The following is a 14,361-nucleotide window of genomic DNA, read 5'->3' on the forward strand; positions in this document are numbered from 1 at the left end:
AATAGGAGTCAACTGGGGAAATCTGTGGGGCCAGTCAATACTTTGGCAGACCGAGCCTGTCAGATGCTGTCAGCAGCGATGTGCACGACAGAGGCAGGGCTGCGCTGGGCCCAGAGCAGAGGCAGGGCTGTGAGGCAGGGCTGTGAGGCAGGGCTGTGAGGCAGGGCTGTGCCCACCCTGAGCACCGCGTGCATGCTCATGCCATGCACCCAAAGGCTCGGGCTGGAGCTGCCCCCAGCCCAGCACGGGGCATGGGCCAGGAGGAGAGCACTGCCTCCCATTGCAGGCATGCACAGGGGCAGAGGAGAGCACTGCCTCCCATTGCAGGCATGCGCAGGGGCAGCAGGAGAGCACTGCCTCCGCTGCAGCCCAGGGCACAGCAGCAGCGTCCCACTGCAGGAACTCCCAGCGGTGGAAACCCTGCCTGGTCAGAACCCAGGAAATCCCTCTGGCTGCCCTGGAGGGCTCAAGCCCCTGCCTGGAGGCTCAGAAACCTTGATTTAGCCCTTGGAAAAAACAATTATCAACCTTTATATGAAGAATTATAAATCAAAAGAGTTTAAGTAGAATAATAGTTAGCTTGTCACGGGGTGAAAAAAATAGATTTTTTTTGGTTTTTAAAATGGGGGCTTGGGGTCCCAAGATGGAGGAATTTGGGCGTGCCTTGTCCTTTTTCCTTCTTCTTCTTGGCCTCCATCTTCTGGGTGATGGTGGCACTTTTGGATTGGTTTAGAGTAGAAGCTCAGTGTCTAACATAGGTGATAGGCATTGGGATGTCACAGACATGTTTTATGGAAAACCCTTTCCTTAGGATTTTTCCTCCTGAGAATCTGGGAGGCCTCAGGAACAAAATGCAAGCAATGGTTATCTGCTGCTGTGGGATGCAACAGGTGCATCTGGGATTGGTCTCATGTGGTTGTTTCTAATTAATGGCCAATCACAGCCAGCTGGCTCGGACAGAGAGCTGAGCCACAAACCTTTGTTATCATTCCTTCCTATTCTATTCTTAGCCAGCCTTGTGATGAAATCCTTTCTTCTATTCTTTTAGTATAGTTTTAATGTAATAAATATCATAAAATAATAAATCAAGCCTTCTGAAACATGGAGTCAGATTCTCATCTCTTCCCTCATCTTAACACCCCTGTGAATACTGTCACATTGGGCAGTAATTGTAAATATTGCACACGTAGTTTTTGGTTTAAAAAGATAACACCGCCCTGGGGCAGGCAGAGTGCCTCTGTCTGTGCTGCTGAGCACAGCTGGGCTGGACAGGAGAAAGAGCGGGGACTTTTTTTTTCCAAAAATATTTCCATTTAATAACACAGAAAAGGAGTTTTCCCCAGAGTCTCCTGCAGAGAGGGAAATGACGCTGCTGCGTTCAGAGGTGCTGCTCTGGGTGCTGGGGTCCGTCCCCGGGCAGGTGTCACATCGCAGGTCCCAGTTCCCCCTGGGGATGCCCTTCCCCGTGCCAGGCACGGCCATGCGCTGCAGCTGTGCCAGGGTGCCCTCAGTCCGCGTGGTACGCGCTGAAGCGCCACTGCTGCCGCGGGTTCCGGGCGTCGCAGCCCCGCACACGCAGGGCCCGGAACGCGGCATCCACCTCCAGGCACGCCGGGGGCCGCGGGAGCCGCGGGTGCTGCGAGACCAGGTGGGCGCTCTGCGGGACAGACAGAGGGTCAGGGGGCTGCATGGGGGGCTCAGGGGGCTCAGGGTGTGTGCTGGGGCTGCGAGACCAGGTGGGCGCTCCATGGGACACACAGGGGCTCAGGGGGCTGCATGGGGGGCTCAGGGGGCTCGGGGGGTGTGCTGGGGCTGCGAGACCAGGTGGGCGCTCTGCGGGACACACAGGGGCTCAGGGGGCTGCATGGGGGGCTCAGGGGGCTCAGGGGGTGTGCTGGGGCTGCGAGACCAGGTGGGCGCTCTGCGGGACAGACAGAGGGTCAGGGGGCTGCATGGGGGGCTCAGGGGGTGTGCTGGGGCTGCGAGACCAGGTGGGCGCTCTGCGGGACACACAGGGGCTCAGGGGGCTCAGGGGGCTGCATGGGGGGCTCGGGGGTGCTCAGGCTTCAGGGCTCCCACAGCAGCAGCAGCAGCTCTGGTTTCCCTCTGAGAAAGGCCAGCTCCTCACAGAGTGCCCTTTTCTGGCTCATCCCTAACACCTGAGATATCTCTGCTGACTGACAGGGACTGTGGCTTGGGATCCAAGCTTGTAGCTGCTGCTGAGCCGGGGCCACAGCACACCTGTGCAGCCACAGCACACCTGTGCAGTCACAGCACACCTGTGCAGTCACACCTGTGCAGCCACAGCACACCTGTGCAGTCACAGCACACCTGTGCAGTCACACCTGTGCAGTCACAGCCCACCTGTGCAGTCACAGCATACTTGTGCAGTCACACCTGTGCAGTCACAGCCCACCTGTGCAGTCACACCTGTGCAGCCACAGCATATCTGTGCAGTCACACCTGTGCAGCCACAGCACACCTGTGCAGTCACACCTGTGCAGTTACAGCACAGCTGCACAGTCACAGCACACCTGTGCAGTCACACCTGTGCATTCACACCTGTGCAGTCACAGCTGTGCAGCCACAGCAGACCTGCCCTGCACTTTCCCTGGCTGGGAAGCAAGACCTGCCCGCGCCCTGCAACAGCTCCCTGGGCATTTCTGCATACTTTTCACAAAGTGAAGTGGCAATTTCACAATTTTCAGTAAGTGGATAAAAATTTTCCTGTATTTTTCCCTAAACACCCAATGCGAGGCCTGTGGCATTCTGGCATTCAGCGCTTTAGGCTGAAAAAACCAAAGGGCAATAGGAAATTGTCTGTGTATTGAATGCTGCGTTTGTTCTTTCTGAAGTGAAGAGTGTTTTTTCCCAACAATAGACTATGCCATTTCAGAGCATTTTGGACAACTGCTTGCACCAGGCTGACAGGGGCAGAGCCGTGACTCTTTGTGCAGCTCAGGCAATTAGTGTGAGTATCCATTCTCCTCCTTGCCATAAGTGCTGTCTTTAAACACCCCTGTGAGCTGAGAGCCAATCGATGCTGACTCATCTCCCTTTAAGTGCTATTGATGGTTTCTGTGTAAAACCAGGCTGCTTTGGCTGTGTTTCTGTGTAAAACCAGGCTGTTTTGGCTGTTTTGCTGCTGCTGCTGTGGCAGTGCCTGCAGGTCCCCAGAGCCCCCAGCCTGGCAGCTGTGTGGGGATGCTGGGCACAGGATGGGCACAACCCCTGGCAGAGCGGCACGAGGGATGGGCACCAGCAGGTCTCTAGGGGACAGGGGGCCTTGGCAAAGCGGGCAGCAGAGGCTGGGTGCCCCTGTGCCATGGGCTGTGTCCATCCAGTGCACCCTGACCCCTCCTGCATCACCTGGGATGGAGCTGCAGCATCACTCACCAGCCCGGGCTGCACAGGGGCACCCTGACCCCTCCTGCATCACTGCAGCATCACTCACCAGCCCGGGCTGCACAGGGGCACCCTGACCCTCCTGCATCACTGCAGCTGCAGCAACACTCACCAGCCCGGGCTGCACAGGGGCACCCTGACCCTCCTGCATCACCTGGGATGGAGCTGCAGCATCACTCACCAGCCCGGGCTGCACAGGGGCACCCTGACCCTCCTGCATCACTGCAGCTGCAGCATCACTCACCAGCCCGGGCTGCACAGGGGCACCCTGACCCTCCTGCATCACCTGGGATGGAGCTGCAGCATCACTCACCAGCCCGGGCTGCACCGTGCCCACCCTGACCCTCCTGCATCACTGCAGCATCACTCACCAGCCCGGGCTGCACGCTGGCCAGGGCCCCGTGGAGCCAGGCCAGGCTGCGGTTCCTGCCCTGGCACGGGCGCAGCCCCACGGCTCCCAGCACGCCCGCGGGTGCCAGGCACAGCTCCCCGTGCTGGATCAGCCTCAGCCAGGTGTAGTTGAACTTCTGGTTCTGTGGGCAGAGAGCAGGAGGAGACACGGCCCCGTCAGGCCCCACGGCAGGGCTGGGCACCGCGCTCTGGGCACCTGTGCCAGGCTGCCCACCCTCCCAGCCAGGAATTCCCAGTTCCTGATATCCCACCCATCCCTGCCCCTGGCAGTGGGAGCCGCTCCCTGAGCCCTGGCACTCTGGGTCCTTCCCTGGCCCTCTCAGAGCACTGCAAGGGCTGTGAGGCGCAGCTGGATGCATGGCCAGCAGCTGCACACAGATCACAGGCTGCTGTTTAAATCCGTCTCTGTTTTCATGTGCAAACTCACAGCTTTATCCAGCTTTCCCAACCAGCTCAATTCACTGTTTCTGGCGCTGGTGCTTGGCTACAGGCTGTTCCTGCCCCTTGCTGCTCCCAGGCACGGCCCGGCCATGGGGAACGGGCTGTGTCAGCCCCAGGGAGGGGACAGGTCACCGGGGAGGCTCATGGTGCCCGGTGCCGCAGGCAGGGTGGCACACCCAGAGTGCCCGGTGCCGCAGGCAGGGTGGCACAGGCAGGGTGGCACACCCAGAGTGCCCGGTGCCGCAGGCAGGGTGGCACAGCCGGGGTGCCCGGTGCCGCAGGCAGGGTGGCACAGGCAGGATGGCACTCCCAGAGTGCCCGGTGCCACAGGCAGGGTGGCACACCCAGAGTGCCCGGTGCCGCAGGCAGGGTGCCACAGGCAGGGTGGCACAGGCAGGGTGGCACTCCCAGAGTGCCCGGTGCCGCAGGCAGGGTGGCACACCCGCGGTGCCCGGTGCCACAGGCAGGGTGGCACAGGCAGGGTGGCACACCCGGGGTGCCCGGTGCCGCAGGCAGGGTGGCACAGGCAGGGTGGCACTCCCAGAGTGCCCGGTGCCACAGGCAGGGTGGCACAGGCAGGGTGGCACACCCGGGGTGCCCGGTGCCGCAGGCAGGGTGGCACACCCGGGGCCCCTGCAGACTGTCCTTACCGTGCTGTTAGCATCACACTCCTCAAAAGCCAGGCTGGTGCCTTGCACAGCGATGCACCCTGCCAGGGCCGCGTTAACGAGCTGGAAACGGGAACAAAAGGCAGATTTAGACAGAAAATCCCAGGATGGGGGAGAGGATGCTGCACTGCACTGAAACGGAACCTGCTGGGCTCTCAGATTAACACTGTCCACATACCGAGGGAGGCAGAACAGTGTTCCCGGCAGGCTGGACGGGACTTGGAGCACCGCGGTCGAGTGAAAGGTGTCCCAGCCCATGGCAGGGATGGAATAAACTGAGCTTCAGGGTCCCTTTCCACCCAGACCATTCTGGCATTCTGCGGTGGAGGAGGAGGGGAGCCTGACCCGGTGTCTCTCACCGGGCGCCGAGCCAGAGGCTCGTGCAGGCAGCCTTGAACCCACAAGGGCTTTAAAGCGCTCTCTGCCCCCTGCCCTCGGCAGGGTCCCAGCCCGGAGCGGGGCCGGTCCCTCCTCGGGCCCGCAGCGCCGGCAACGCGAGCGGCTGCTGCGCTCTGCTGGCGGCGGAGCCGTGCTACAGACCGTGCTCCTACAGACCCTGCATCTACAGACCCCGTTCTTACAGACCCTGACACTACAGACCCTGCTCCTATAGACCCTGACACTATAGACCCCGTTCTTACAGACCCTGACACTATAGACCCTGACACTACAGACCCTGCTCCTATAGACCCTGCATCTACAGACCCCGTTCTTACAGACCCTGACACTATAGACCCTGCTGCTATAGACCCCGACCCTATAGACCCTGACACTACAGACCCTGCTCCTATAGACCCTGACACTACAGACCCTGACACTACAGACCCCGACCCTATAGACCCTGACACTACAGACCCTGTTCCTATAGACCCTGCTCCTACAGACCCCGACCCTATAGACCCTGACACTACAGACCCTGCATCTACAGACCCCGTTCTTATAGACCCTGCTCCTATAGACCCTGCTCCTATAGACCCCGACCCTATAGACCCTGACACTACAGACCCTGCTCCTACAGACCCTGCATCTACAGACCCCGTTCTTACAGACCCTGACACTACAGACCGTGCTCCTATAGACCCTGCATCTACAGACCCTGACCCTATAGACCCTGCTCCTATAGACCCTGACACTACAGACCGTGCTCCTACAGACCCTGCATCTACAGACCCCGTTCTTACAGACCCTGACACTATAGACCCTGCTGCTATAGACCCCGACCCTATAGACCCTGACACTACAGACCCTGACACTACAGACCCTGCTCTTAGAGACCCTGCTCCTACAGACCCTGTTCCTACAAACCTCCACCCTACAGACCCCGACCCTCCAGACCCTGCTCCTATAGACCCCGACCCTATAGACCCTGACACTACAGACCCTGACACTACAGACCCCGTTCTTACAGACCCTGACACTATAGACCCTGTTCCTATAGACCCTGCATCTACAGACCCCGTTCTTACAGACCCTGACACTATAGACCCTGTTCCTATAGACCCTGACACTACAGACCCCGTTCTTACAGACCCTGCTCCTACAGACCCTGTTCCTACAAACCTCCACCCTACAGACCCCGACCCTCCACACCCGCACCTCACTGCAGCCCCTGATGGGGGCAGGGGGTGAGGCCGGCTGTGCTCCCCCTCGCCCATCCAAACACCCAACCAGCCCTCTAGAGGGACGTTATCCCTTCTGTTTGTGACCTGTTTCTCTATAAAAATACTCAGGAACGCAGGCCTCTGTGCTGTACCAAACACCCCAAAAGGTGCCACAGGCAGGTGGGCACTGCCCAGGGCACGGCCAGCCCCTGGGGGTTACCTACCTGCCCGCTGGCCTTGACCAGGGGAGCCTCCAGGTCGGGGTACACGTTGTGCAGGTACCAGCGGAAGGTCTTGCAGCGCAGCCTCTGCCGCAGCTGGATCTGCTGGCTCAGGTCGCCCACGTCCACGCTGTGCAGCAGGTGGTAGGCATGGCCGTAGAACAGCTCCTTGTACTCGTCCAGCCACACCTCGGCCACCCGCGCCAGGTTCCTCTCCACCGTCCTCACCCGGTCTTTGGGGAAGGAGTAGGGATTGTCATTCCTGAAAATGTGCCCGACCCTGGAGCACGGCACTATCTCGATCTCCCCTCCGCACATCCACACCTGCGGGGCAGAGATCACTGACAGACACCAGCTGAGGGGGGCACCGCCTCAGAGAGGCAGCTCAGGGGCCCAGGGACACGGAGCTGTGCCATCCGGTGCCCAGGGACATGGAGCAGTCCCTGGGGAGCCCCTGCATCACCCACCCGGGCTGGCAGGGGTGCAGCTGTGTGACAGTCACCCACCTTGAATGAAATCTCCATGTTTTCCCCTCCCCAGACATCCAGTCCTGGGTCGTACATTCCCAGCTCAGAGAAATACTTCTTGTCGATGGAGAACAGGCCACCTGCCATCACGGGGCACCTGGGGACACAGAGGGCACACGGTGTGACAGAAAGGGCGTTTGGGTGGCTTTACCTGGCCTGAAAGCTGCAATGGGGCAGGGAAGGGCAGGAGAAGCAGTGGCAGAAAGGCAGTGAGGAAAGAAAGGCACTGCCAAGAAAGGCAGCGAAATGTTCTCCTGGCTGGCACACCAGCAGTGCCACGTGTGGGGAGAAAGGCTTCCTGGGCTCTGCCCATGCCTGATGGGGGGATTGCCTCTGCCTCACCTGTCCTGGAAAGCACAGGAACAATACCTGGCCACAAAATAACATCATTTGGCCTCAAAGGAGCCTCTACTGCTGAATTATTACCAAAGGAACAGGCTGTTTTGCACAGCTCTCACATCTCTTTTATTTACCTTATTATATCAGTTTCCTTGATCTTATTTTTCTCAATGACCTCCTGTGGAATCTGCCTCCATCCGAAATTCATTGGCCAAGTAAAAATCCCCCGCTGGAAGTTGTCCACGGTCATGTAACTAAAGAGAGGAAAGATCGGGCTGACTAATTCTGAGTCACACTCCTGATTGAAAGGTCACCCCTAATGGGAGCAGATGAATATCTGTGGGTAATTAAACCAGGATTTTAACAAAATTCATCAGGAATCCTCTTCATGTACTTAAAGTTGTGAGAAAGGAGAAAGGTGTGTGATAAACAGTGGCCACGTCCCCAGCTAATGTTTGTGAGAATTCAGTACATCTGAATGTCCAGAGCTGCTGGGACCCCTGCCAGGGGGCTCAGAGACCCTGGCACACAGCCCAGAACACCTGTGGGCTTGGTTATGACCCGTGGAGCAAATTACCAGCTTTGTATGAAGGCCTGAAAGCCACAACAGTTTAAGTAGTGTATTAATAAAATTATCACTAGGTGAAAAAGTAGCTTTTGGGTTTTTTTAGAATGGGGGTTTTGGGGACAAGATGGAGTGACTTGGGCATGCCCAGCCTTTCTTCCTAGCCTTCTCCACTTCCATCTTCTGCTCTGACGGTGGCACTTTGGGATTGGTTTAGAGTAGAAGCTCACTGTCTCACACAGGTGATGGGCATTGGGCAGTAATTGTAAATATTGCACACATAGTTTTTAGTATAAAAAGATAACACCGCCCTGGGGCAGGCAGAGTGCCTCTGTCTGTGCTGCTGAGCAGAGCTGGGCTGGGCAGGAGAACAATTTTTTTAGATAAGATATAATAAACAACTCTGAGAAAAAAAAAAAAGAAACTGAGGAACTCTAATTCATTCTTTGAATGAACGTGCAGGCCGAAACAGACTTTCCATGTGTCTCGGGGCTGCAATAAATGCAGAGCATCCCAGAGTGTCAATGCCACAGCAATGCTGTGTGTGCCCCGCGGAAGGCTCTGCGAGGGCTCTGGAGCCACACGTGCCCGGCCTGCCGCGGATGCTGCGGGTGCCAGGCTGTGCCTGGACGGGTCCTGCAGGGAGGGCTGTCCCACCTCATGTCCCTGTCGCTGATGACCTCGATGACGGGGCAGGCCACTTTGGTGCGGCGCAGGCGGACGCGCTCCAGCAGCGGCTCCAGCCAGCCCACGTTGCACTCCACGTGCGAGTCCAGGAAGGTGAGCACAGCGCCTGGGGCACAGCAGGGCAGGCTCAGCCTGGCACCCCAGCCCTGCCCTGCTGGGCAGCCCCTGCGGGCTCGGGGTGCTGCTGATTGCCACGGCCCTGCTCTGCAGCCACGGTGTTTGCTGAGAAACCCTTTCCTTAGGGCTTGTTCTCCTGAGAAGCTGGGAGGCCTCAGGAACAAAATGCAAGCAATGGTTATCTGCTGCTGTGGGATGCAACAGGTGCATCTGGGATTGGCCTCTAATTAATGGCCAGTCACAGTCAGCTGGCTCGGACTCTCTGTCCCAGACACAAACCTTTGTTATCATTCCTTTCTATTCTAAGCCAGCCTTCTGATTAAATCCTTTCTTCTATTCTTTTAGTATAGTTTTAATACAATATATATCATAAAATAATAAATCCAGCTTTCTGAAACATGGAGTCGGATCCTCGTCTCTTCCCTCATCCTGGGACTCCTGTGAACACCGTCACACTCCCTGGCTCCCCAGACCTGCCCAGCCACATCTCTCAAAGCCTTGTTATGGCAGAGAAGAGCTCTGGTGATCTCTCCGAGCCCCCACGCTAAGCATTAAGCTGTAAACTAGGAATGTAAGACTCTTGTCTGAATTAAAGTCTTTTCCCTGGCATTGTTGGGCATGGGGCTGCCTTTGTGGGGGCTGGAGGAGGAGCAGAGCCCCCCACCCCTGGCTGGGAACTCCGGCAGCCCTGGAGCTGCCCCATCCACCCCGGATCCCCCCATACACACACTGCCGCCATCCCGCCCCGCGTTGCTCCCATGCAAACCCTGCAGGTGCCGGGGCTGCAGCCAGAAGTGCCCGTCCCAGCACAGCCTGGGTCGTGTCCCCAGGCCCGGCCCAGCCCCGGCTCCGGCCCTACCTGTGGCGATCTCAGCTCCGGCCAGCCTGGCCCGGATCAGGCCGTGCCTCTCGCGCAGGTGCAGCACCTTCACCTTGGGGAAGCGCGACATGTACGTGTCCAGCTGCTCCTTCAGGTACTCTGCACAGGGGACACGACCCTGAGCCTCTGACACGGCAAAAAGCTGCAAGCAGAGCTTCCCGGGCATGCCAGGGGCTCAGGTCTGGGCTGTGAACACCTGGGCACGGCTCCTGTGCCCATGGTGCGAGCCCTGAGCCACCTGAGACAGCGCTCTCCTGGAGAACCAGCAGCGGGCAAATGGCACCACTTCTCTGTCACAGACATCTTTCATGGAAAATCTTTTCTTTACTATTTTTCTTCTTGAGAAGCTGAGAGACCTCAGGAACAAAATGTGAACAATGATTATTTGCTGCTGTGGGATGCAACAGGTGCATCTGTGATTGGTCTCATGTGGTTGTTTCCAATTAATGGCCAATCACAGGCAGCTGGCTCGGGCTCTGTCCAAGACACAAGCCTTTTTCTTTTTCTATTCTTAGCTAGCCTTCTGATGAAATCCTTTCTTCTATTCTTTTAGTATAGTTTTAATGTAATATATATCATAAAATAATAAATCAAGCCTTCTGAAACACGGAGTCAGATCCTCGTCTCTTCCCTCATCCTCAGACCCCTGTGAACACCGTCACAATCCTCGACTTTGGAGGGCTGAGCCCGGCAGAGAGTGCAGGGAATCACTGCAGGGGCTGGGTGCCAGCTGAGATGGTGATGGAGGGCCCCGTGCAGCACAGATCCCGGCTCAGCACTGCTCCCACTGCAGCTCCTGCCCTCTGGGGTGTCCCCCCTGCACTGGGAGCACAGGCGCCTGCCTGGGAGCTGCACACTCAGGGCTGGGAGCATCTGATTGCACAAGCCCTTGAGCCAGGACGCTCCAAAGATGAATGGGCCGGGCAGGACGCAGATCCCTGGTGCTCCTGGAGCCTCTGGCAGCCTCCTCCTTCCTCCCCCAGAGCCAGCCCCAGCACCCCTTGCCCTGTGATCACCCTCAGCCCCAGCGCAGGCCAGGGATGCACTTCAACACAGCGGAAGGACAAAATGTGATTTCTCTCCCTCTCGGAGTTGAATCACAGAGAACAAATTGGGTTTTCCCCCAGGTTATATCAGTTCCACAGAGGCAGCAGCAGGCTCCCTACCCTTGGAGCTGCAGTCGTCCACCAGGATGATCTCCTCGAGGAGGCGCGGGGGCGAGCGGCTGAGCACGCTGTGCACCGAGCGCAGCAGCGCCGACCACACCTCGTCCACAAAGCACATGATGACGCTGGTGCTGGGCAGGTCATCGTGCACCCGCTGCTCAGAGCACCTGCAACGGCAGCACGGCCCACAGGTCACGGCCAGGCCTGGTGTTCCTGGGAAAATGTGTGGGGAAAGGGAAAACGCCCAAGGCGACACAGGGAGGGAAAGCCCTGCAGGGCTGGGAGGGGAACAGAGGGTGGGGAGGGACCCCACACGCAGCCCCAGGGCCCCCCTGCATGGGCAGCCCCATGGGACGGGATGGACTCACTTGGTTCAGACACTGAAGGAAATTCAGAGGCATTTCAGGGCTTTGCAGTTAATCAGAAGTGCTCTGGCTAAGTGAAATTCACCCCATAATTACTCTGTGTCACAATGCTTGAGGTGTGTCTGTCTGTCTGTCTGTCTCAGGGAGGTCAGTGGGCAGAAAACACCACAAAGTCCATTTTGGATCCAGCCCTGCCTCACCTTGCTGGGCAGTGGTGAGCAGAACTGGGTCATGCCCCCTTTGTCCTCCACCACAGAATCCTGGAATGGTTTGGGGTGGAAGGGAACCCAAAGCCCATCTCCTCACAAGGGCTCCCATGGCAGGGACGCCTTCCACTAAACCAGGCCGCTCAGAACCCCATCCAGCCTGGCCTCAAACTTCCAGGGACGGGGCAGCCACAGCTTGTCAGGGCACCCTGTGCCAAGAATTCCCTCCCAGTATCCCATCCATCCCTGCCCCTGGGGGTGGGAAACCACTGCTCCTTGTCCTGGCACTCCAGACCCTTACCCAAAGTACCTATTCTCTCTCTTGGAGCCCTCGTGCACTGAAGGGGCTCTAAGGTCTCCCTGGAGCGCTCTCATCCCTTTCTCTCTCAGCCGCAGGACTCCTGATCCAGGCTCTGCATGGGATGCTCCCCACGAGCCTCCTGCCCCCCACACTCCTCCTCAGGGCCTCTCCCCAGAGCAGCTGCAGGGACACAGCGCCCATGGGCACAGCGCCTCCAAAAGCAGCGAGCACTGAGCACAGGCAGGCACGGATTGGCCAGATTGCAGTGCCCAGGGCAGCACTCCAGGCAGAACCACAACAGGAACTGGAGTCTAAATTGGGACAGACTGGAACACACCAAAAATTAACTGTTGGCTGCCACCAGCCCCTGCCCTGAGCTGGCCCTTCCAACCTGGTTGTGCCAGCGGGCTGGGGCAGAGCCTGCACAGGCTCCTGCCAGAACCAGGGTGCCGAGGGCAGACCCGTGCCCCGAGGCAGCAGCTCACAGCCCTGTTTGCCCAGGTGTTCCCGTGACAGCAGCTCACACACATCCCTGTTTGGCCAAGGAGTATCCCTGACAGCAGCTCACACACATCCCTGTTTGGCCAAGGAGTTCCCCGGGACAGCAGCCTGTTCTGGGCAGCTGGGCTCAGTGGGTTACAACCTGCCAACTTTACCCAGTTTCATGTTCAACAGCAGGCTGCTCTGAGCTGGACGGGCAAAAGCCATCTAACAGGTGGCACGGCTGAGGTGGAGGGCTCTCTGTGCCCGCAGCAGCCCTGCCCAGAGCCATGGAGCCATGCCCAGGGTGCAGCCCGGGGCTCTGTGCTAGGGGGGCAGATCTTACCCGGCAGGCCTGGTATCAGCAATGGCTCGATCCACAGGGATCAGGTCGCTGAGGTAGGCATTGAAGTTCCCTTCTTTCCACCTACTTTTTGCTTCTTCTTGTTTGTCATCAGGCACAGCAACAGGGTATCCAAACTGGCCGGGAGCTCGGGGGTCTCTCGGGGCGAGCGTTATATCCATGGACAGGACTCTGTGCATCCCTGGGATGCTCCCTGCTTGTTCCTGCCCACCCTGGGCAGCGCCAGCTGCTCCAGGAGCTGCTCCCTGCTGTTCCTGCCCATCCTGGACAATGCCATTTGTTCCAGGAGCTGCTTCCCTCCGCTCCTGCCCATCCCGGCCAGTGCCAGCTGCTGCAGGCACTGCTCCCCCTTGCTCATGCCTATCCTGGTCAGTACCAATTGTTCTGGGAGCTGCTCCCCTCCGTTCCTGCCCATCCTGGCCAGTGCCAGCCACTCCAGGAGCTGCTGCAGGGGCTGCTCCCTGCTGCTCCTGCCCATCCCAGCCAGTGCCATTCGTTCCAGGAGCTGGTCCCCTCCGTTCCTGTCCATCCTGGCCAGTGCCATTTGTTCCAGGCGCTGCTCCCCTCTGCTCCTGCCCTTCCCGGCCAGTGCCATTCGTTCCAGGAGCTGCTCCTGGTGTCGTCCCCGGCGTCCGGCTCCGGCCACCCCCGGCAGTGGCCCCAGCAGCGGCATTCTCTGCGTGGGCACGGTCACTGCTCTTTTCAGCGGGTTCTCTGGCCTTTCCACGTCTCCCTGCGGCGTTGCCCGCAGCGTGGGGCCCGCGGCGCGGGGCTGCGGGGCCGCCGAGGTTCATCCTCCCTTTGCTAATGGGGACGAAGCGAGTTTCGGAGGGAGTTTCTCCGCGTCCCGTGTTGGTGTCCTGAGCTCCAGGCTGGGCTGCGGGGCCCGCAACCCGGACTGCCGTGCCTCTCGGTGCCGCCGAACCCTTCGGTGCCGCCGTATCCCTCGGTGCTGCCGGATCCCTCGGTGCTGCCGGATCCCTCGGTGCCGCCGAACCCCTCGGTGCCGCCGAACCCCTCGGTGCCGCCGTGCCGCTCGGTGCCGCCGAACCCCTCGGTGCCGCCGAACCTCTCGGTGCCGCCGGGTCCCTCGGTGCCGCCGAACCCCTCGGTGCCGCCGAACCCCTCGGTGCCGCCGGGCCGCTCGGTGCCGCGGGGCCGGAGGGGCGCCGCTCGCTGCCGGGGGCTCCGGGCAGCGCCGAGCCCGTCCCGCCGCCGGGGCCCGGGGGCCGGGGTGAGGGCGGCGATGGCCCCGGGCCCCCGGGGGCTGCTCCCGGCCCCGCCGCTGCCTCCGCCGGCGCCCCGGGGCCGCGCCGGGGCCGCGCCCGCCCCAGCCCCAATCCCGGCTGCATCCCCATCCCCATCCCCATCCCCGGCCCCGGCCCCGGCCCGCGCCCCGCCGCCTCCCGCAGCAGCCGCCCGCCCGCCTCGCCGAGCGAGAGGCGCAGCGCGGCCATGTCGAGCAGCAGCCAGGCCACCGAGGCGGCGAACACGAGGGCCAGGGCCCGCCCGCTGCCGCGGAACAGCCGCCGCAGCCCGCTCATCCCGGGCGGGCGCGGAGCCCGCGGGCCGGCGGGGCGGGAGCGGGAGCGGGACGGGCCGGGATGGGGATGGGCC

The 14,361-nt window shown here is 59.9% G+C and overlaps 1 protein-coding gene across 1 annotated transcript; it reads right to left on the reverse strand.

Moving 5' to 3' along the window:
* Positions 1-868: 868 nt before the first annotated feature.
* Positions 869-13,678, reverse strand: GALNT5 (polypeptide N-acetylgalactosaminyltransferase 5). Its single transcript, XM_063161476.1, has 10 exons — positions 12,727-13,678; positions 11,029-11,195; positions 9,842-9,961; positions 8,836-8,971; positions 7,748-7,867; positions 7,254-7,371; positions 6,751-7,071; positions 4,908-4,988; positions 3,777-3,938; positions 869-1,657 (listed from the first exon to the last, which is right to left on the reverse strand). Exons 1-10 carry the CDS (start codon positions 13,536-13,538, stop codon positions 1,508-1,510), a joined length of 2,187 nt encoding a protein of 728 aa, XP_063017546.1. The 5' UTR covers positions 13,539-13,678; the 3' UTR covers positions 869-1,507.
* Between the last annotated feature and the right edge of the window lie 683 nt (positions 13,679-14,361).

This window comes from Melospiza melodia, chromosome 8, assembly GCF_035770615.1.
Source record: "Melospiza melodia melodia isolate bMelMel2 chromosome 8, bMelMel2.pri, whole genome shotgun sequence".
Classification (NCBI taxonomy): Eukaryota; Metazoa; Chordata; class Aves; order Passeriformes; family Passerellidae; genus Melospiza; species Melospiza melodia.